We start from the raw sequence: 23,291 nt of genomic DNA, 5'->3' as shown, positions 1-23,291 counted from the left end.
AGGAGGTCGGGAATACGTTGAAGTATGAATAATAGGAAAGTGATCACTGTTGTGCAAATCCGGGAGAACAGATCAAGTATAACCAAGGCAATTGACAAGGAACAGATAGAAAGATTGATGCAAGATAGAGACTAAGTATGAGTCAAAATAGGTGGGAACACCCGTATTTAAAACATGAAGAGGATGAGAAGTAATAAGAGTCTCTAATTAATCACAATGAGAGTCACAGTGGGACCTTCCCCAAAGATGATGATGATGAGCATAAAAATCACCTAACGAGATGGGTGGCGGCCGAGAAGAGATCAAGAATGCAACATCCAGGATACAGAATGCATGGGAAGGGGGGAGATATAGAAAGCAAACTGTATACCATCTGTGCAAATAAATATGGGCTGCAGTATAATGCAGCTGAGAACGAACAAAGACCTGTTGAAACGGTATACCAACAGGCACAAGAAGTACACTCTCATTAGAAGTTTCATCAGGAAAGGGATCAGAAGAATGCAACAGCACATTGCCCGAAACAGGATGGATAACTGCTGAACGAACTTTAGGCTTTTGTAATCCGACATATACTAGGAAAAACTGGGAGAGCAACACCTGGAGCTCTCCCAGATTACCCCTGAGGCCACGAATATTCCATTGTAAATAAGTCATTATTCATAAAGACAGATATGCTAATAATGAGAAGCAATAAAATCTATGGACTAGTAGGGTCAATGAAGTCATTGTGTGGAGGCAATGGATAGCATGTAAGCAGGGAGGAATCAGAACGCTGTGAAGGAAAAGATTGCTGTGAGGGTTGTGAAAAATAAGGGGCATAAAGAGGAGCACTGGTGTCCATTGAGGGTTTCTTCTCAGCAATATAATTGGAGATAGCATCATGCATTTTAGCGGACAAGGAAGATGCTGATACCATGACTACAGAGACAGGTGAGGTAGAGCAAGTAGAGATCGAGGAGACTATGGAGGGAATCAAAGAGGTCTGAGAGGGGAAGGGAGTATGAACCTGGAGAGATGTGCCGGCAGGGACAGAAGAGTCTTGCGGTGGAACAAGAGAGGAAGGAGGCTGGAAGGGGACTGGAGAAGAAGTCTGGGGAGGAACAGGAGAAGAGGGGATCACATGAGGGGGGGGTGAACCTCTACCTTCATGTGAGAGAAAGGTGGCGAGAACTAGGCACCGAGGCCAAAAAGGAGAACCGTTGGGGAATTGTCAGCACCAGAGGAGTGCAAAGAGAGTTGGGTTTAGGAAACATGTTCAACTTCGCAGGTGATAGGTATGAAGAAGGTACAGGCATGAGAGGCCTCACAGACTGAGAAGCTAGCGGGCGAGATGAAGAAGTAGAAGTAGGAAAAGGTAAGGAGGTGGGGGCTTCAGAGGGTAAAACCACAAAAGAATTAGAGACAGGGTGACCCAGAAGGCATAGCACTCAAGGAGCTGGTAGGCAGGAGGGACTGAGAGGAGGATGGGGGTCGTGAAACAAAGACACTATGATGGTGGCACTTTTCTTATTATTATTTTAGGGAAAAAAAGAAGGAACAAAAAAGACAGGGACAGTTAAGGGACAGTTCTAGAAGGCATGGAAGAGCCATAAGTTCCTCCCTTTATCCAAGAGGCTCTTGAAACTACCAGTAGCACAGATGCAGCATGGAACTCGTGCCATACCCTACCCTTCACACCAGTAAACCAGTGCTCCAGGATAGCAACCTCATATCCACTGAGTCACCTCCATGGACAAAAGCAAACCTCCCTCGGCTGCCACCTCCCAGAAACGACAGGCAGCCTCTGGAGATACACCCATTACCTGTAGGACACCCTGCCCTACCTCCTGGAAATCTGGGAAGGGAGTAGGGCACCTCCAGATGATCCAGATTCCACAGCAAACTACACTACTCCCTAGGGACCCCACAGAGTGGGATGAAACCATAATGCCAAAGGGGGAGACCCCAGAGGCTACAAACAGGATGGGGAAATGGGAGGGGGGGCGGAAAGGAAAAAGGGGGATGGGATAGGGAAGGGGGGCTGGGGGGTAATTAGGCTCGGTCTGAAGAAGGAAACCAAAAGGTCTATTTCCTCGGACCAAGAGCCTCTTCACCATGTCATGTAAGGGGGGTAATGGAACATAGCTATTATCGGGGAATATAGGAGTAAACAGAGGGAGTCAGTAGGTAGGGGACAGGCTAGGCGGTAGGAGGTATGATTAGCGGAGGTAGGTGATGCGCAGCGGAGGTAGGTAGGAGAGATGAGTGTGGAGGTCGGTAATGTGAGGTCACTTGTGACTACATCACCTCTCATTACTCTACACTCCACACTGCTCACCCTCTCACTACTTGAAATAAAATAATGAAAGAAGAGCAAATAACGGGGACAGTGAATATTACTATTCTACTCAAACAGTTTATTATTAAGTCTTTGTACAATAATATATTTGGGAACAGGAGAACATTATTGCGTTTAGATAAATGGGATGGCACATATAAGCAGTGAGACAGGGAACTCAATCAACTAGATGAAACAGAATATAACTTACAATATGTTTCAGAGGACAGTTCACCACAGGAACTAAGTCACAGGTCACAAGACCTACACAGCACGAATACTGCTCGAAGCCAGTACTCTGCCCAATGTCTCCAACAGTCTCCTCCAGAGACTTCAGCAGCCTTCTCCCGAGCCCTGCACCCCAGCAGCAGCTCCGCTCGAAGTCTCTCTGCTCAGCTCTCTGCACCCAGGCCAGAGCTCTGCACGAATCTACTCTGCTCAGCTGTTCCTTGGGCTTATATGGTGGTCCAAGCACCCTCCACAACCACATGTACGACCTGACGCCTGGATCTGAAGCCAGTGACGAACAAAGGAGCTGATACATAAGCCGAAAAGGCGTGTCTGACAGACATTTGCCAAGGCAAGGTGACCATATAATTGGTTAAATTAGGTCTTCCCAGAGACCTCACAAGCCCAGCTGAACTACATCACATCCCCCTTTCTCCCCCACTTTAAAATATCTGAGAACTAAGACAATTTGTCCTACGTTATTAGACTATTTTAATCCTAACCCCTTAAATCTATTACAATACAAAGACAAAATTATACATAATACAAAATTATTCCACTACATATATTTCCCTCAGCCTTCTCAACTCCCACAAGGCAGTATAATCAGTACACGTCGCAGTTGACCAGCATAACAGTTGCTCTCTGGTGCAAAGCCTCCTTACCCATCATTTCTCCCTAAACCTAAATATCGGGCTCCAGTGCCTTCCCTACTTCTACTAGAAATGCACTAACCAATGCTAGTCACCCTCGCACGTTAACCATTGGGCCAAGCCTCTCTAGGCTTCTTTGGCGTGGAAAACTGCTCCAACGGGTTGCATTCTTTCAAGTAACTGCAACTGGACCATTTCACGACCACCAAGGTCGCATTTTCAGCACACTTCACATGCACACTACGACATCTGAAAATCGAGACAGGGCAGGCATCGCAGCTAAGACCCTCCATTATCCTATGCCACTACTAGGATTCAATGGCCTCATAAAACAAGGTGGCCATAATCACTGGACCGTTTTCAAGGTCACCCTATTTCACACAGGTAACACTAACACTTCTAGCAAGTCAAAGTAGGCTGGGGACATCTCACTCTTAACTGTCTCTCATGGAAGGCAGGACACCCCCGCATACCGGTCGTACAGGTCGACCAGCAAGGTAGGATACACCTCATACCGTCCTTGATAGCAGGCTCTCTTATCCTGGTACACCAGCCAGAATCCGTCACACACCACTGCAACACCACCGCCATCTCCTCCTCTTGAGCTAGGCAACACTGCAGCATCACAGCACGGCCACAGCATAGCCATCATCACAGCACGGCCGTATCACAGCAGCACACAGCACGGCCACAGCATCGCAGCACAGCTAGAGCATCGCAGCACGGTCCCAGCATCTCAGCATCACAGCATGGCCGCAGCATAGCAGACAGCATCAGAAGGCCTTGCCTCAGTAGACCACAGCATCACCAGCACCACAGCACGGCCACAGCATTGCAGCATGGCTACAGCATCGCAGCACGGTCCCGGCATCTCAGCACGGCTACAGCATTTCGGCATCATAGCACGACCACAGCATAGCAGACAGCATCACAGCCCGGCCACAGCATCATAAGCAGCTGACATCAGCCGTGGCAGGCTATGGTCAGTTGCTCGAGGTGAGGTGAGGTGAGGTGAGGTCACTTCAGGTCATCAACAGCAGGTGCGGTCACCCATCCCTGGCAACTATGGGTAACTGGCGGTCTGCGGGTGATGGTCACAGAGTCTGGGTGATGCAGACAGACACCCACTACAATGGATGACAGACCAGGGCAGCAATACATCTAATGGGGCACATCAGCTGGGTGACTGGGCACATCAAGGCGGGCTGGGTGACTTCTCATTCCTATGTAAGTATTCAATTTCAGCCAGTAATTGTTTCCTCCAAAAGTCTCACCCAAACCTTCACACCTTCCACCATTTATCCCAAACCAACACACAACTCCACCAAATATAATAATACAACCACCCAATTACTCAGACCCACCGTCAAAAAAGGTCAGTTAAGGTCACTAGGATTATAATATCACACAGATATTTACTTTAACCTTACACATTCAAGAAAAAACTGGTAGCAAATGGTAGCATAAGTATAACCGAGCAGTCAAAAATAAGGCACATGGGACTGGTTCCTACTATAAAAATAAAAAGAATCCCACCGCTGCCACCATGTCATGTAGGGGAGGTAATGGAACGTAGCTATTAACGGGGAATATAGGAGTGAACGGAGGGAGTCAGTAGGTAGGGGACAGGCGAGGCGGTAGGAGGTATGATTAGCGGAGGTAGGTGATGCGCAGCGGAGGTAGGTAGGAGAGATGAGTGCGGAGGTCGGTAATGTGAGGTCACTTGTGACTACATCACCTCTCATTACTCTACACTCCACACTGCTCACCCTCTCACTACTTGAAATAAAATAATGAATAGAAGAGCAAATAACGGGGACAGTGAATATTACTATTCTACTCAAACAGTTTATTATTAAGTCTTTGTACAATAATATATTTGGGAACAGGAGAACATTATTGTGTTTAGATAAATGGGATGGTACATATAAGCAGTGAGACAGGGAACTCAATCAACTAGATGAAACAGAATATAACTTACAATATGTTTCAGAGGACAGTTCACCACAGGAACTAAGTCACAGGTCACAAGACCTACACAGCACGAATACTGTTCGAAGCCAGTACTCTGCCCAATGTCTCCAACAGTCTCCTCCAGAGACTTCAGCAGCCTTCTCCCGAGCCCTGTACCCCAGCAGCAGCTCCGCTCGAAGTCTCTCTGCTCAGCTCTCTGCACCCAGGCCAGAGCTCTGCACGAACCCAGGCCAGAGCTCTGCACGAATCTACTCTGCTCAGCTGTTCCTTGGGCTTATATGGTGGTCCAAGCACCCTCCACAACCACATGTACGACCTGACACCTGGATCTGATGCCAGTGACGAACAAAGGAGCTGATACATAAGCCGAAAAGGCATGTCTCTAATAGACATTTGCCAAGGCAAGGTGACCATATAATTGGTTAAATTAGGTCTCCCCAGAGACCTCACAACTACATCACAACCACGCCAAAGAGCCCCCCCCCTTGAAGAGGAACAAAACGTCAAAAATCACTGAATCTGAACAATGTTCTGTGAACAGAGTTACAACAGACTCACCAACAAAATCATACTCTACCAAAACAGTCTAAATAATAAACAGAGACAAGAGGAATGCTTCCAGTACTAGAAGCAGATGGAGAGAGCCATGCTCCCTAGTCCAGGAACAGAAAGAGAGAGCCATGCTTCCTAGTCCAGGAGCAGATGGAGAGAGCCATGCTTCCTAGTCCAGGAGCAGATGGAGAGAGCCATGCTTCCTAGTCCAGGAGCAGATGGAGAGAGCCATGCTTCCTAGTACAGGAGCAGATGGAGAGAGCCGTGCTTGTCGAGTGATGACCAGCTTTGGAGAGAGAGCGATTTCTCGACTACAGGCCTCACATCAGGTGATATCACATGACTTGCCCCTGGTACTGCAGAGATGCCGGCAGGTAAACAAGCAAGCTGATAGTTAGCTAAGCAGTTTACGAATGCAGACAGCCAACCACAACTCTCAAACAGTGAGCACAGTGAAGTGTAAATGTTACATCCTCCCTAATGACATAGCTAAATAATATAAAGCAAGATATTTTCATTTTAGCTATTAATGAAAATGTCAGCATTATAAAATTATATGAATTATACATTATGTTCCTTTCAAGGGGGCAACAAGTCAACAGCAAATTTGAAAGGCAAACTGATTATTTTTTTTTACCTAACGAGATAAGAGAAATAACTGGTATTGTAATATAGCTCATGTGCAAAGGATCTTCCTTCAGTTTTGAATCGAATTCGTTCATGACATCAGCGATAAATGTAAAATCAAGAGAGCAACAGTTATACATCATACAGCTGTGGAAATCCGAATATTTTTGTTTCATGTCCAAAAAATACCAATCTTTCCTGACAGTTCCAAAGCGCTGTATAACCACAATAGTGCTTTGTTTTAAATATAATAATAATCATCTCAGTTCCCATACTCTTTTTCAAGACCCTTCCAAGCAAAAGCTATCGTACATTACTCACAAAATCATAATGACACGATTGCAAACAAACCATACCACGGGCGGGGCTTGAACCCATGGTAGGAAGTTGTAAAACTCCGGACTGACACGTTAGCCAATGGGCCAGCTGCCTACAATAAGATTCATGCAACTAAGTATATTTATACACCATAGGAAAGTTACCATAGGCACCACTGTGACAACAAATGCAAGATTTTACAGACGAATCTCCCTCTGGCTGTAGATTCTATTGTATTAATGTACAATAAATCTTTATTTACTACAAGTACATGTACATGGAATACAGGCTTAGCTGGCATCAATGACATACTACAATATAGAAAGCCGCTTGTTGTGCAGAGCATTTCGAGCAAATTAGGTCAGATTTGTCCCAGGATGTGATCTACACCATTCGACTAACTCCCAGGTACTCACTTTACTGATAGGTGAACATAGACAACCAGTGTAAAGAAACATGCTCAATTTATTTATTTATTTATTTATTTTTTATTTATTAATTTGAACATGATACAGAGTAGTACAAATGAATACAGTGGTTAAGTGCAACATGTCAAAGCCCCTTTTATGCAGAGCATTACGGGCAGGCTTAAAATTAACTTAAGATTAACTAAGCAATGATATATTCAGTGGTAAAACATTATTGTAATCAGATAACAATTAAGCACAAATGAGTATTACAAAGACAGGTCATATGGTCATTTACTGTGTTGCTGAGCATTCAGTAGAATGGAGTATTCTGTTAGGTAATGTAATTAAAAAGTAACAGAGTTTGACTGGGGTATCAGGTTAAACATTTATAAGATACAATTATGAGAAACATTTATGAGATACAATTTTTAAGATACAATTATTCAGTATTTATTTGGTTGTGGGTGAGTAAGTGATTTTTGAGAAGAGACTTGAATTTATAAACAGTGTTTCTTTTATATTTACATGTAATGAATTCCAGATTTTAGGGCCTTTTATGTGCATTGAGTTTTTGCATAGCGTGAGATGGTCATGTGTTCTGTTGAGGTTGGCAAGGAGATGTTTGAGGGGAGGGTTAATATCAGAGTTAAGTGTTCTATGTATGTAATAGGTGCAGTAATAAGTATGGATGTTTTGTATGGTGAGTAGGTTTAGAGTTTTGAATATTGGTGGAGTGTGCTGCCTGTAGTGAGAATTTGTTATCATTCTGACTGCAGCCTTTTGTTGGGTAATTAGTGGTCTGAGATGGTTTATTGTTGTTGACCCCCATGCGCAAATTCCATAGGTGAGATAGGGGTAAATAAGAGAGTGATATAGGGCCAGGAGGGCTGACTGTGGAACATAGTACCGTATCTTCGATAGTATGACTATGGTCTTGGAATTTTGGGGGGAAATTTGTTGTATATGTGTTTGAAATTTGAGTCTATTATCAAGGTGGATTCCTAAGAATTTTCCCTCGGTGAGTTTTGTGATAGGTGATCCATTTATCATTATGTTAAGAGGAACATCTGCAGCTCTGTTACCAAACTGAATGCAGTAGGTTTTGTCAGTGTTTAGAGTAAGTTTGTTAGTCATCATCCAGGTAGATATTTTCTGTAATTCGGTATTCACAGTATTGCCTAGCATGACTGGGCTCGGGTGAGAGAAGACGTATGTAGTGTCATCTGCAAATAGTGTGGGTTTGAGTAGCTGCGATGCATTTTGTAGGTCATTTATGTATATGAGAAAGAGAAGAGGGCCAAGGACACTTCCCTGTGGGACACCAACTGTAATTGGCTGTGCGGAAGAGTTTGCCCCATTTGTGTAAACATATTGGCTTCTGTTGCCGAGATATGACTTTAGGTAGTTGAGGGAGTGCCCTCTTATACCATAGTGTGACAATTTTATATGGAGCAAGTCATGGTCAGCTGTATCAAAAGCTTTACGTAAGTCAATGAAGATCCCCAGTGGGACTTCTTTGTTCTCTATTGCAGTGTATATATGTTCTAGCATGTGTATAATAGCATCATTAGTATTTTTATTAGGCCTGAACCCAAACTGACAGGGGTTGAGTATGTTTTGGGAGATGAGGTAGGAATAGATTGACTGATGAATTAATTTTTCGAAGATTTTAGAGAGAGGGTGTAAGTTGGATATTGGCCTGTAGTTATTCAACTCTGTTTGGTCTCCTCCTTTATGAATCGGGGTGACCCTTGCTATTTTGAGAACTGTAGGGAAGGTGGAGGATTCGATGGATTTGTTGAAGAGTGTTGCAATGATTGGTGATAGCACTTGTGACGCTTTTTTGTATATAAAGAGTGGTAAGGTATTTAAATCTCCTGTCTTATTTTTTAGTGTGTTGATAATAAGGAAGACTTCAGTTGGGTTAGTCGGAGCTAGGAACAGTGTGTTTGGGTAGTTGCAGTGAGGTAGTCATTGGGTGGGGTATCTGAGCTTGGGATTTTATTGGCAAGGTTTTTTCCTATAGTGGAGAAGAAATCATTGAGTCGGTTTGCTGTTTCAGTTGGTGGGAGTTGGGGTTCATATGATTTTGTTAATTTAATTTCGCCATTTCGTGATATCTTTTTTGTTCCTAGAATTTCTGATAGGGTTTTCCAGGTCTTTTTTATATCACCTTGTAAGTTGGATAATCTGTTCTCATAACACAATTTTTTAGCCCTTCTTATCAGGCTGGTTAGGACTGACGAGTAATGTTTATACTGTCACTGCGAATCGAACCCAGACCCTCGCTGTGTGAAGTGAGAGTTTTAGCCACCAGGCCATGGGGCACCGTTACCCACCCGTGGTATGGTTTCTATCATACACTAGTGTGATGCAGAAGTATGTTGACATTGAAGTAATAAAAGAAGGTCTCGCTGAAGAGCAGGTACAGTGGAACCTCTGGTCATGAACGCTTCCGAACATGAATACCAAACAATTCGCCCAATTTTTGCATCTGTTCATGAACACATAATCGAGTGCTGAACAAGCACAACCATGTCAATTTTCACATTCTGTGCCATTTTTTTTTTTTGCATGCACCTCATCGACAAAGCATGGAAAGGCATGCACTGGACCTTGAATTCAGTGTGGAAAAAAACTTTGGCCTGAATGCGTTCCTGAACGAGATTTCATAGGATTTGAGACCTTTGTTGTGGAGGAGATGGTGTCCATGGGCAAGAGCATAGGTCTTGTAGTTGACAGTGACGACATCGAGGAACTGGTCGAGGATCATGAGAAGGAACTGACAATGAATGAACTTGCTAAACTCCAGAATGAGCAGCATAAGGTGCTCGCTGAGGAGCAGTCATCGGAGGAATAAGATGGCAGGAGATTAAAAGTGATGTGATAACCGTCATAGAAAAATGGAATGAGTTCCAAGATTTCTTTGAGAAGAACCACCCCGACCAATCTGTTATGAACAGAGTGTTGAACATAATGAATAATAAGTCGTCAATCATTTCCATAACGTTTTGATGTGAAGGAAAAGACAGATCACATTAGATCGGTTTATGGTTAAGTTTGGTCCACCAGCTAAACGAGAGAAAACACCTGAAGGAGAACGTCCCTCCATCGCGGAGGCGGACTCGCCCTCACAACAGTAACCTCCTCCCCACTTATCATCCTCCTCACTTCCTTCACGCCAGAAATCAACTCATGCAAGGCTAGTTTTCTTGGTTGTATATGGTATGTTTTTTTTCTCTGTTATTTAATTTTTTTTCTCAATTAAACTGTGCATTATTTTGTATAATTAAGGGGTTTTCAAGCTTTATTTTTTCTGTCCTTAAAACTCTGACAAAAACGGTTTACAGCAAACTGTTTGTAGGGGTCTAGAACGGACTCGTACAATGTTAGTTTTCTCTGTTGTTCAAGGTTTTCTCAGTGTTATTCAAAGTTTTTATATTTAATTTACTATTATACTGTGCATTCTGTGGTACAGTTAACTATTTTGGTACTTAAAAATCTTAAAAAAAAACAGTATTTACATACAGTTCGTAAGGGTCTGGAATAGATTAATCGTATTTACATACAGTCCAATGGGAAAATTGGCTTCATGTCACGACCAAATCGTGTTGCAACCAGAATTTTGGAATAAATTCTGGTCGTGACCAGAGGTTCCACTGTACTTGTAACTATTTACAGTTATCAGGTGGGAGACTACAGGTGAAGTACCTAGTACCTTCCTCCTGGGAGCCACGTAAACAAAGAAACCAAGAGAAGAAAGAAAATACTAGGCGAGCAGGTGAAGGTTGGAAGACTGGAGTGTGTATATATATATATATATATATATATATATATATATATATATATATATATATATATATATATATATATATATATATATATATATATATATATATATAGGGAGGTACCATCTCTGGAACTGGATTGAGGACCCTTATCCTCAGAGAAAAGAAAAAACTTACTTCGGGGAAAACTCGAGATTCTCCTTGAATTTAGCCGGAGAGAGTTTCGGGGGTCAACGCCCCCGCGGCCCGGTCTGTGACCAGGCCTCATGGTGGATCAGAGCCTGATCAATCAGACTGTTACTGCTGGCTGCACGCAATCCAACGTACGAGCCACAGCCCGGCTGGTCAGGTACTGACTTTAGGTGCTTGTCCAGTGCCTGCTTGAAGACAGCCAGGGGTCTATTGGTAATCCCCCTTATGTATGCTGGGAGGCAGTTGAACAATCTTGGGCCCCTGACACTTATTGTGTTGTCTCTTAACGTGCTAGTGACACCCCTGCTTTTCATTTTTTTTTAATATCTTTATTTACTACAAGTACAGCGTCTTGTCAGACACTGCAACACATGGCCTCTTGGTACAGAAAACGCCTTAGACAACCCTTCCAAGTGAGAATTGTTGGATCTGAGAGGGACCTGACCTCTCAGTGGTTACATTCTCACTACTACTACTACTACTCTGCACCTCTCCTTCCGACAGTATTTAAGTCTCCGCACTGTCGCTTGATCTTCAGATATTTCTTGACTATGGAACTGAACTTCTCCAGGCTGAGGGACTGACAACCTCAAATTCTACGACTTCAAGGGTGATGGACTGATTACATCGTCTTCACATCTCTACTGTTCCTGCCTACTTTCTGTACTCGACTGAAGAAGCCTACTGTGTAGGCGAAACGTTTCGGAATAAAGTTGCCTAACTGTTGCCTATGTGTCTTACCTACCTACCTACAAGTACATGTACATGGTATACAGGCCTAGCTGACAACAATGACATACTACTACATAGAAAGCCCCTTGTTATGCTCCGCATGTCGGGCAAATTAGGTCAGTGTCCTAGGATGCGACCCACACCAGTCGACTAACACCCAGGTACCCATTTTACTGATGGGGAACATAGACAACAGGTGGAAAGAAACACGCCCAATGTTTCTACTCTGGCTGGGAATCGAACCCGGGCCCTCGCCGTGTGAAGCGAGAGCGTTAACCACCAGGCCGCCAGAGCCTTTTGCTTTCATAGTGAATGATTTTCGTGTGCAAGTTTGGTACTAGTCCCTGTAGAATTTTCCAGGTGTGTATAATCATGTATCTCTCCCACCTGCGTTCCAGGGAGTACAGGTTCAGGAACTGCAAGCGCTCCCAGTAATTTATGTGTTTTATCTCCGTTATGCGCGCCGTGAAAGTTCTCTGTACATTTTCTAGGTCAGCAATTTCATCTGCCTTGAAAGGTGCTGTTAGTGTGCAGCAATATTCCAGCCTAGATAGAACAAGTGACCTGAAGAGTGTCATCATGGGCTTGGCATCCCTAGTTTTGAAGGTTTTCATTATCCATCCGGAGCTTTTGAATATTTTCTTCTCCTGGAGTATACCTGGAGAGAGTTCCGGGGGTCATCGCCCCCGCGGCCCGGCCTGTGACCACACCCTATATTCTATATTCTACGTAAACTTTATTTATAAACAAAATACATTAACAAAGATACAATAGAAATGAGAACAACTTAAACAACATCTCAGAGCCTACATCTCAAACACTTCATCCAGCTCACTGGGGAGCTGGATGAAGCTGGCGGCTGCTCTGTGATCCTTAGTTTCTGTGATGAGCTTTTCACCTAGCTCTCTGAGGAACTTTAGAGCACACTTGCTCCATGCTACAAGGGTCTCCAACCCTACTGGGATGAAGTTATAGCAAGGGGGTAGGTTTATATGCAGAACTTCTGGGTCTCCCTGTAACTGGCAGCTCCACCTCTTTCAACTTCAGAGTATGGCAAGTAGGTGTCCACCATCATGGCAGCACAGGTGTAGTCCCAGGCAAATCTGCTTACCATCCTTCCAGGTTAGCATAGTGGCTCCATCTGGACGCTTTTGACTTCCGTCGGACTTCCATACTTAGGGTTCCTGTAGAGCTGGGCAACAGGGCTGTGGCAAGACTTCTCTTTATGATGTCATTGACCTCCTCATGTCTAGCATACTTCCTTTCTAATGTATGACATACGAGACTGTTGTGGCCTTCTAACAAACTGGTGCTTAAGTAGTTAACCTGCCGGCCGGCAGTACCACAGGGTACATCATCATACTCAGTGTGGGGACTGCTGAGCCAGCCTGATTGACAGTATTCACCAGACTCTACACTTGCTGGTGACTGACCTTTAACATTGTTCATCAGACTCTCACAGAATACACCAGTTGGTGACATCTAGGCCTTCCTGCGAGTGTTCACCAGACTGCCTCACGGCGTACTTCTACTGGCCTTTGAGAGTGTTCACCAGACTGCTTCATGGAGTGGACACCTGCTGACTTAGGCTTCTGTAGCAGACTTCAGGGACCTGTGGGTCTCTCTCTGTGTCAGAGGACACAGACACAGGGAAAGCCAGGGTGTGTGTTGTACCCTGTGAGCATTGTGTCAGGTGACACAGACGGAAGTATTGTGGAAAGCCAGGGTGTTGCACCCGGTGAGCGTTGTGTGTTAGGTGACATGGATACAGAAGTATTGAGGAAAGTCAGGGTGTGGTAACCCGCTGAGAGTGTCAGGTGACTCAATGACACACAAATATTCAGCAAAGTTCAGGGTGTGGTAACCCGGTGAGTGTCAGGTAACACGACACACAAGTTAGAAAGGGTCATGAAAATGATGCTATGAAAAGGCTTCCTTAGAGACTAATTGTCATGACACTGGTGATAAGGCAGTGTCGTGGATACCACAGAGACCGTGTGTCAAGTGTTGTGGATAATCCACGGAGACGGTGTGTCTGAGAGCACGGTTACAAGGAAGTGTCAATTGACACTATGATGGAGTGTTATGACACTGGAATTGGTAGTGTCGTAAGACACCCGAGGATGGCAGTGATATTTGACACTGAGGCACTAGGGTTTTTATGATATTACTTTACTTACTTGATATTTTGTAGGATTTTGTATATAAAATATGTAGCTATATCAAAGATAAAGACTCATTATGTTTTTATAAAAAGTATATTTATAGTAAAGATTATAAATTGTAGTGTTTGTTTGTAATCCCAAACTCTCCTATATTACAACACTAGTAACAGGCTAATGAAACAAAAATACACTGCCTGTGTAGAGGTAATGGTATTTTATGTTTAAACTAGTCTTGTAATATATGGGGGCCTGTCCGGGAGGATGATCATCTGGAATGATTCTGTCAGGGATGGTGATCTTATCGGTGATAACTGTCCGGTACATGTTTTTATGCAATAAATGAAAGAAATTTTGGAATAATATTTTCGTGTGTTGTTTAGCTTGTGGTGAGGGTGTTTTGGCCTCCTACCAAATTGGTGGTTCAGTAGTTAACCTGCCGGCCGGCAGTACCATGGAGTATATGTCATCAAACCCAATGTGGGGACTGCTGACCCGGCCTGATTGACAGTATTCACCAGACTCTACACCTGCAGGTGACTGGCCTTTGACAGTATTCACCAGACTCTACACCTGCTGGTGACTGGCCTTTGACAGTATTCACCAGACTCTACACCTGCTGGTGACTGGCCTTTCACAGTGTTCACCAGACTCTCATGGAATAAATCTGCTGGTGACATCTAGGCCTTACTGCGAGTGTTCACCAGACTGCCGCATGGCGTACTTCTACTGGCCTTTGAGAGTGTTCACCAGACTGCTTCACAGAGTGGACACCTGCAGAAGGTGTGTCAAGTGTCGTGGATACCATGGAGACGGTGTGTCTGAGAGCACAGTGACAAGGAAATGTCAATCGACACGATGATGGAGTGTTATGACACTGGGATTGGTAGTGTCATAACACACGAGGATGGCATTGACATATGACAGTGAGGCCCTAGAGTTATTATGATGTTACTTTACTTGCTTGATATTTTGTAGGACTTTGTATATAAAATATGCAGCTATATCAAAGATGAAGACTCTTTATGTTGATTGCATCTTCTTGGACTGCAAGAAGGCCTTCGACACAGTTCCTCACAAGAGATTAGTGCAGAAACTAGAGGATCAGGCGCGTATAACGAGAAGGGCACTTCAGTGGATCAGAGAATGCCTGACAGGGAGGCAACAACGAGTCATGGTACGTGACGAGGTATTACAGTGGGCACCTGTGACGAGCGGGGTCCCACAGGGGTCGGACCTAGGACCAGTGCTATTTTTGGTATATGTGAATGACATGATGGAAGGGATAAACTCAGAGGTGTCCCTGTTCGCAGATGATGTGAAGTTAATGAGGAGAATTAAATCAGATGAGGATCAGGCAGGCCTTCAAAGAGACCTGGATATATATATATATATATATATATATATATATATATATATATATATATATATATATATATATATATATATATATGTATATATATATATATGTCGTGCCGAATATGTAAAACTGGTCAATTAGCAAGAACTCATTTAAAATTAAGTCCTTTCTAAAATTTTCTCTTATACGTTTAAAGATATATTTTTTTCATTAATGTTGATGTAAAAATTATAATTTTGCACCAAAAGGAACTTAGAAAACTTACCTAACCTTATTATAACAAGCGCAATTTATTTTAGCCTAACCCAACTAAATATATTTTAGATTTGTTTACAATAATTTAATACTAAACAAACACAGTGAAATATATTTTTTTCGTTAGGTTCAGAATGATTTTGGCGAAATTATTGCATACACAAATTTTCAATTGTCCTATATGGCAAGATGAGCGTTGCTATTTAAGCCAAGATCGCAAGTTCTGCCTATTCGGCACGACATATATACATATATACATATATACATATATATATATATATATATATATATATATATATATATATATATATATATATATATATATGTGCAATAAGATCACAGTAAACAGGCGATTTCAGAATATGCAAAACAACCACTGTGAAAGAATAGAGAAATTCCAAGCGCTTTCGTGACTACTCACATTATCAAGGAACAATAGAGCTAAATAGTTCAGATATGTTGATGATATTTTGTGTCTTATGCCCAAGAATGTAAATATACACCATTTCCTTGGTAAATTAAATAGCTTAGCCCATTCTATAAACTTTACTGTTGAGTTTGAGGAAAATAACTCATTGCCTTTTCTAGATGTTGTAATTATTAAGGGTAACAATGACTTAAAATTTAAAATTTACAGAAAACCTACAAATAACTGTTCCTATGTCCACTATTATTCTTCACATCAAGATAGAGTTAAACTGTCTGTTTTCTCATCAATGTTTTTGAGAACTTTACGTATTTGTAGTCCTGAGTTCATAGATGAGGAAATATCCAAAATTTATGAAATAGCTAATGATCTGAAATACCCAAGAAACGTAATTGATAAATCTTTTAAAATTTCTAGAAATACTTTTTACAATCCAAAAAGGGACAACCAGCCTTATTCAACTAAAAATATGTTGGTTCTCCCTTACCATGAAAACTTGGTTGATATGCCTTCTCTTCTTAAGACTTTTAATATCAAAGTTGTGTTTAAAAATCTTGATACAGTAAAAAAACTTTTGATAAAGAATTCCCCCCAAAATGCTGACGGATGTGTCTATAAGATTTCTTGTAAAATTTGCGATAAAGTTTATTACGGTCAAACTGGTAAAAATCTCGAACTAAGATTAAAACAACATAAACATAGCATTAGAACTGGACAAGATTCTAATGCTCTATTTATTCATGTGAGAGATTTTTAACCATCCAATTGATTTTCAAAAAGTTGAGAAAGTTGTATTAAGCAAGTCCATGGTCGACAGGAATATAATTGAATCTTGTTTCATAAAAAGCAATTTTGATAATAATATGAATATTTCCTTTGGTTTATATAAATTAGATCCATTTATAATTAATAGAATTTGGGAAGAATTTAATAATACATTGGACAAATAATAAATTTTAAAATTCTTAATTCTTGGGTAGAATAGTTTGTTTGTGGGATGTGTGAAGGACCTGCCTAGTTGGACCAGCGGGCCTACTGCAGTGTTCCCTTCCTTATGAGTCATGCATTAGGTGTTGCTTTGTTGTGGGATGCGATAGTGAGGTGTGAGCTAGACCCTTTATATGCCTTCCTTTGATGCGTTACTTTTATTGTTCCTTGATAATGTGAGTAGTCACGAAAGCGCTTGGAATTTCTCTATTCTTTTACAGTGGTTGTTTTGCGTATATATATATATATATATATATATATATATATATATATATATATATATATATATATATATATATATATATATATATATATATATATATATATGTCGTGCCGAATATGTAAAACTGGTCAATTAGCAAGAACTCATTTAAAATTAAGTCCTTTCTAAAATTTTCTCTTATGCGTTTAAAGATATATTTTTTTCATTAATGTTAATGTAAAACTTTTTAATTTTGCTCCAAAAGAATCTTAGAAAACTTACCTAACCTTATTATAACAAGAACAATTTATTTTAGCCTAACCCAACTAAATATATTTTAAATACATTTACAATAATTTAGTACTAAACAAACACAATCAAATATATTTTTTTCGTTAGGTTCAGAATGATTTTGGTGAAATTATTGCATACACAAATTTTCACTTGTCCTATATGGCAAGATGAGCGTTGCTATTTAAGCCAAGATCGCAAGTTCTGCCTATTCGGCACGACATATATATATATATATATATATATATATATATATATATATATATATATATATATATATATATATATATATATATATATATATATATATATACAGAGAGAGAGAGAGAGCTGCCCTCTAGGAGGATGCTCTAAGAGTATCCTAACTGATAGGTTTGGTTCGGTTGCACTTATTTGTAATACACGCCTGTCAGTGATTTCATACAACATTCACCTTAACTTGGCCTTAGGTTTCGCTAACAATCCAGAAATCTTTAATCCCTATGATAGGAATTAAGCTCTGAGTGTATAATGAGATGAAGCTCTCTCTAACCTAGGACTGGAGTTATCCTTCCTTCCCTTGACTCGAATTTGAATACCTCCCATTTTCAAAGAGTTATAGATTAGATTTTTAGATTTTTGCCACTGAAGTGGCTAGTTTATTGTGCACCCCATATCCATCCTGTGGACGGTAGCGCGAGACCATATAGATACACAAAAGGCCTAGGAACTAGGCCTCAAAAGGTTTTTTATTTATCTGCATATCTAAAGATCACTTATGTTACATGCCAATTTAGAAAATTTGCTTAGTATATCTGGTATCTTATTTTCATTAATAAGATATCTTGACATGTCACATAGGTTATTATACTGTCTGTCTCTGTATTCCTCAATAAGTGGACAATTAAGCACATAGTGTTCAAGAGAGTGACCATATGCCTGATCACATAATTTACATTTAGTTTGATCATCATCTGTGTGTCTCCCAAACTGCCAGAAGTACTTGTAACCAAGCCTAAGCCTGGCCACTACAACATCAGTCAGTCTGTTCACATTGCAAGTTGCTCCATAAACATACTTATCTACGTTCATGTTATCATAGTGGGTTATAGATCTACTCAGGCTTCTAACTGCATTCCTATAACAATCATCTTCATTATTTACTTCTCTCCTGATATTATTCCTAATGCTAGACACAGTTATACCAAAGTTATATTCTACATTCTCCTTCTGGGTACTCTTCTTGGCTAACATATCAACTTTATCATGAAGGAGTAATCCAATGTGTGATGGGATCTATAGCAATTGTACATTAATTCCTTTGTCCTTCATTTTTTAGTATCTATACCTGGCTTCTCCAATGAGCATGTTGTTGGAGCCATTATATGAGTTAAGAGCCTTCAATGATGACATAGAATCAGTAATGTTGATAGAGTCAAGCTCAGTGTCATAGATTAGCTTTAGCGCCATTAGGATTGCAAACAATTCAGTTTGCAGTGTAGACGCCCGGTTGTTAATCCTTATGCCTAACCCAATAATTTTATTATCGTTCTTAACTAGGGAGGTGGCAACAAGAGCAGATGCAGCCCTGCCAGAAGACTCCTGTTTAGATCCATCAGTGTATAGTTATAGGAGCCTACGGGCATAGCGTTTTTCCCTAATTTAAAAATGCACCTCTATATTTATATACTGTGGAAAGCTGTGATGCTTTTTGTCTCCACAGATCCTCCTGAGTACTTGTGGGTGGGCGGCTCTCAGAACGACGACGGCAGTTGGGTATGGTCTTCAGGTTATCAGGTGAGTACCTCCACTCTCATGCCAACACCCACGCTCTCCCTTACCCACACACACCCTCACCCTCACCCATGCTTACATTGTCTTACACTGATCATTGTATCCAGAAGCGCAAGTTAGCTGTTTATTTTTTACTCACCCCTACCATGAGGACCAACGTCATTTCTTACATCAATCAACTCGTACCTCAGTTCAAACACATCTATCCAGACCCTTTGATGACGGTGAAAGGGCCTTGATCCAAAGAAGTGGACCTCCCTTCCTTGGATCGAACTTGGCTGCCTGCCATTTCCCGTGCGCTATATGATTCCTACGGATTTAGTGCTTTCCGATCCCCGCATTCTAAGTAAATTTCACTTAAATAACTTTAAAACTAACCGCATAAATATTGTACTAAATGGTCCGGTGTCCGGTGTCCGGTGTCCAGTGTCCGGTGTCCAGTGTCCGGTGTCCAGTGTCCGGTGTCCAGTGTCCGGTGTCCGGTGTCCGGTGTCCAGTGTCCGGTGTCCAGTGTCCAGTGTCCGGTGTCCGGTGTCCAGTGTCCGGTGTCCGGTGTCCGGTGTCCAGTGTCTGGTGTCCAGTGTCCAGTGTCCGGTGTCCGGTGTCCGGTGTCCGGTGTACAGTGTCCGGTGTCCAGTGTCCGGTGTCCGGTGTCCAGTGTCCGGTGTCCAGTGTCCAGTGTCCGGTATCCGGTGTCCAGTGTCCGGTGTCCGGTGTCCGGTGTCCAGTGTCTGGTGTCCAGTGTCCGGTGTCCGGTGTCTGGTGTCCAGTGCCCGGTGTCTGGTGTCCGGTGTCCAGTGTCTGGTGTCCGGTGTCCGGTGTCCAGTGTCCGGTGTCCAGTGTCCGGTCTCCGGTGTCTGGTGTCCAGTGTCCGGTGTCCGGTGTCTGGTGTCCAGTGCCCGGTGTCTGGTGTCCGGTGTCCAGTGTCTGGTGTCCGGTGTCTGGTGTCCAGTGTCCGGTGTCTGGTGTCCGGTGTCCGGTGTCCGGTGTCTGGTGTCCAGTGCCCGGTGTCTGGTGTCCAGTGTCCGGAGTCTGGTGTCCAGTGTCCGGTGTTCAGTGTCCGGTGTCTGGTGTCCGGTGTCCGGTGTCTGGTGTCCGGTGTCCAGTGTCCGGTGTCCAGTGTCCGGTGTCCGGTGTCTAGTGTCTGGTGTCCGGTGTCCGGTGTCTAGTGTCCGGTGTCCGGTGTCTAGTGTCCGGTGTCCGGTGTCCAGTGTCCGGTGTCCAGTGTCCGGTGTCCGGTGTCTAGTGTCTGGTGTCCGGTGTCCGGTGTCTAGTGTCCGGTGTCCGGTGTCTAGTGTCTGGTGTCCGGTGTCTAGTGTCCGGTGTCTGGTGTCTAGTGTCTGGTGTCCGGTGTCCGGTGTCTAGTGTCCGGTGTCCAGTGTCTAGTGTCCAGTGTCCGGTGTCTAGTGTCTGGTGTCCGGTGTCTGGTGTCCGGTGTCCGGTGTCCGGTGTCTAGTGTCCGGTGTCCGGTGTCTAGTGTCCGGTGTCCGGTGTCTAGTGTCCGGTGTCCGGTGTCCAGTGTCTAGTGTCCGGTGTCCGGTGTCTAGTGTCCGGTGTCCGGTGTCTAGTGTCCGGTGTCCGGTGTCCGGTGTCTAGTGTCCGGTGTCTAGTGTCCGGTGTCCGGTGTCTAGTGTCCGGTGTCCGGTGTCCGGTGTCTAGTGTCCGGTGTCCGGTGTCCGGTGTCCGGTGTCCGGTGTCTAGTGTCCGGTGTCCGGTGTCCGGTGTCTAGTGTCCGGTGTCCGGTGTCCGGTGTCCGGTGTCTAGTGTCCGGTGTCCGGTGTCCGGTGTCTAGTGTCCGGTGTCCGGTGTCCGATGTCCGGTGTCTAGTGTCCGGTGTCCGGTGTCTAGTGTCCGGTGTCCGGTGTCCGGTGTCTAGTGTCCGGTGTCCGGTGTCCGGTGTCTAGTGTCCGGTGTCCGGTGTCTAGTGTCCGGTGTCCGGTGTCCGGTGTCCGGTGTCCGGTGTCTAGTGTCCGGTGTCCGGTGTCCGGTGTCTAGTGTCCGGTGTCCGGTGTCCCTCCTTGTGGTCTGACACCCCAACACGACGAGTGAGTCACGATATAGATCTAATTATCACCGACTCTCGTGGGTTTTATTTTTTAAATTATTTAAAGAAAGTCCGTGGGTACCTATCTTGTACTTGTATATATACACCACGAATATCTTGTACTTGTATATATACACCACGAATATCTTGTACTTGTATATATACACCACGAATATCTTGTACTTGTATATATACACCACGAATATCTTATACTTGTATATATACACCACGAATATCTTGTACTTGTATATATACACCACGAATATCTTGTACTTGTATATATACACCACGAATATCTTGTACTTGTATATATACACCACGAATATCTTGTACTTGTATATATACACCACGAATATCTTGTACTTGTATATATACACCACGAATATCTGCCAAACACTCGAATAGTTCTTAAAATGTCAACAAGAGTAAGTGTACGAGGAGCGTCTAGGCTGCCTCTCACCTGTACACAAGTCAGTGGTGATATAATGAAAGGGAATATCGACAGTGTGTAAATAAAATATAATTTGCCTTATGGCATTCTATTGTGAAGACGTTTCGTCCATTTCAGAAGATAACTTGATGAAGACCATGGTGGGCGAAAAGTCTTCACAGTGATATGTAATATTGTGAGTCTTATTTACATTTACACCACCAGTCAGGAATACTTTAATGTCGATGATAGAGACTCAGGTATATACACTGTGTATATACACTGGTATATACACTGGTATATACACTGGTATATACACTGGTATATACATCTTACGAGGAGTTGAATTTTGAAAACAACACATGCAACATTGAAGCTTGCAGCTACCCTACATTTCTCTCCTCGACTCAACTCACAACAGTATCATGTGGCAGTGCAAATGTTAAATGTTAAACTTAACATATTAGATAAATATAGATGTAAGCTGGGCTATCATTACAAAGAGCAAAATTTGCATATGTGTAAAAAAGATTAGCATTTTAAAATAATTTGACTTAAGCATGATTAGGCAGAAATTTGGGGCTCCAACTTTTTGTATATATTTTGATGAGTGTTTCTCTTGATGTGTATACACTGAGAGCAACTGTGTATATACACATGGAGAAGTATGTATCTCAGTTCATATACACTTAGTTTACTTTAACCCCAATCAGCCCATATGTGGAATAAATTATTTTCGATTGGTGGTGAACAGGTCGATTGACTTTAAACCCAGTTAGCCAACCAGTCTTGGCTCCAAGTGGGACAATAAGCACCTGAGACCAATGGAAGATGAATACTTACTTTTAGTTGATCTTGTATTCTGACAACCCAGGATAGCCCAAGAAAGCACAGTATGGCACATTTCTGCTAGTTCTTCTGGGTATGCCACCCACTACAACTAACGCTTAGGTATCTACTTCCTGCCAGGTGAACAGGGGCAGTAGGTGTAAAGAGTCTGGCCCATACGTCTCACCTAAGTATATTGCTATGCTAGTTCTCAGCGTGCACAAGAAATAAGACAAAATTGAAGTGGAGCATACGAGCATATGACTGAAGTAGCTGCCACTGCCTAGTAACTCGGTGTTTGCTTGTCAAGGTCGAATGTGTGAGTGATATTATCCTTTCTCGAGGAATTACGAGTGGACGTAAATATATTTGTCTTGAATCATGAAAGTTTTCCCGTGGTTCAAATGAAAATAAATAAGGTGAAATGTTGATTATGCAATACGTAAATATGTCTCTACTGTACGGCATGTGATACACCAAATGTATGTATGTGTCTGCTGTATGATGCAATGTACGCTACATGTATCTGCTGAATGATGCATGATGCACTACATGCATGTGTCTGCTGTATGTTAAACTACACTTATGTATCGCTGCTTTTTGATACATAATACATTACGTAGATTGCCGTATTATACACTACATGCATGTATTTACTGCTTGTATGATACACCACACGTGTGTATCACTTATGTATGTTACACTATATACATTTATCACTGCTGTATGATGTATAAT

General features: G+C 42.6%; 1 protein-coding gene across 1 annotated transcript in view; it reads left to right on the top strand.

Annotated features, from left to right (window-relative positions):
- The window catches only part of LOC128692178 (uncharacterized), a 64,365-nt gene that overhangs the window by 10,182 nt on the left and 30,892 nt on the right, over positions 1-23,291 (top strand). The window contains exon 3 of the mRNA XM_053781258.2: positions 19,181-19,254. Within this exon, the coding sequence (XP_053637233.2) occupies positions 19,181-19,254 (74 nt within the window). The remainder of the gene's footprint in view (positions 1-19,180; positions 19,255-23,291) is intronic.

This window comes from Cherax quadricarinatus, chromosome 15 (genome assembly GCF_038502225.1).
Source record: "Cherax quadricarinatus isolate ZL_2023a chromosome 15, ASM3850222v1, whole genome shotgun sequence".
In the NCBI taxonomy this organism is placed as follows: Eukaryota; Metazoa; Arthropoda; class Malacostraca; order Decapoda; family Parastacidae; genus Cherax; species Cherax quadricarinatus.
The sequence above is the reverse complement of the archived record's forward strand: the minus strand, read 5'-3'. Positions and strand labels throughout refer to the sequence as shown.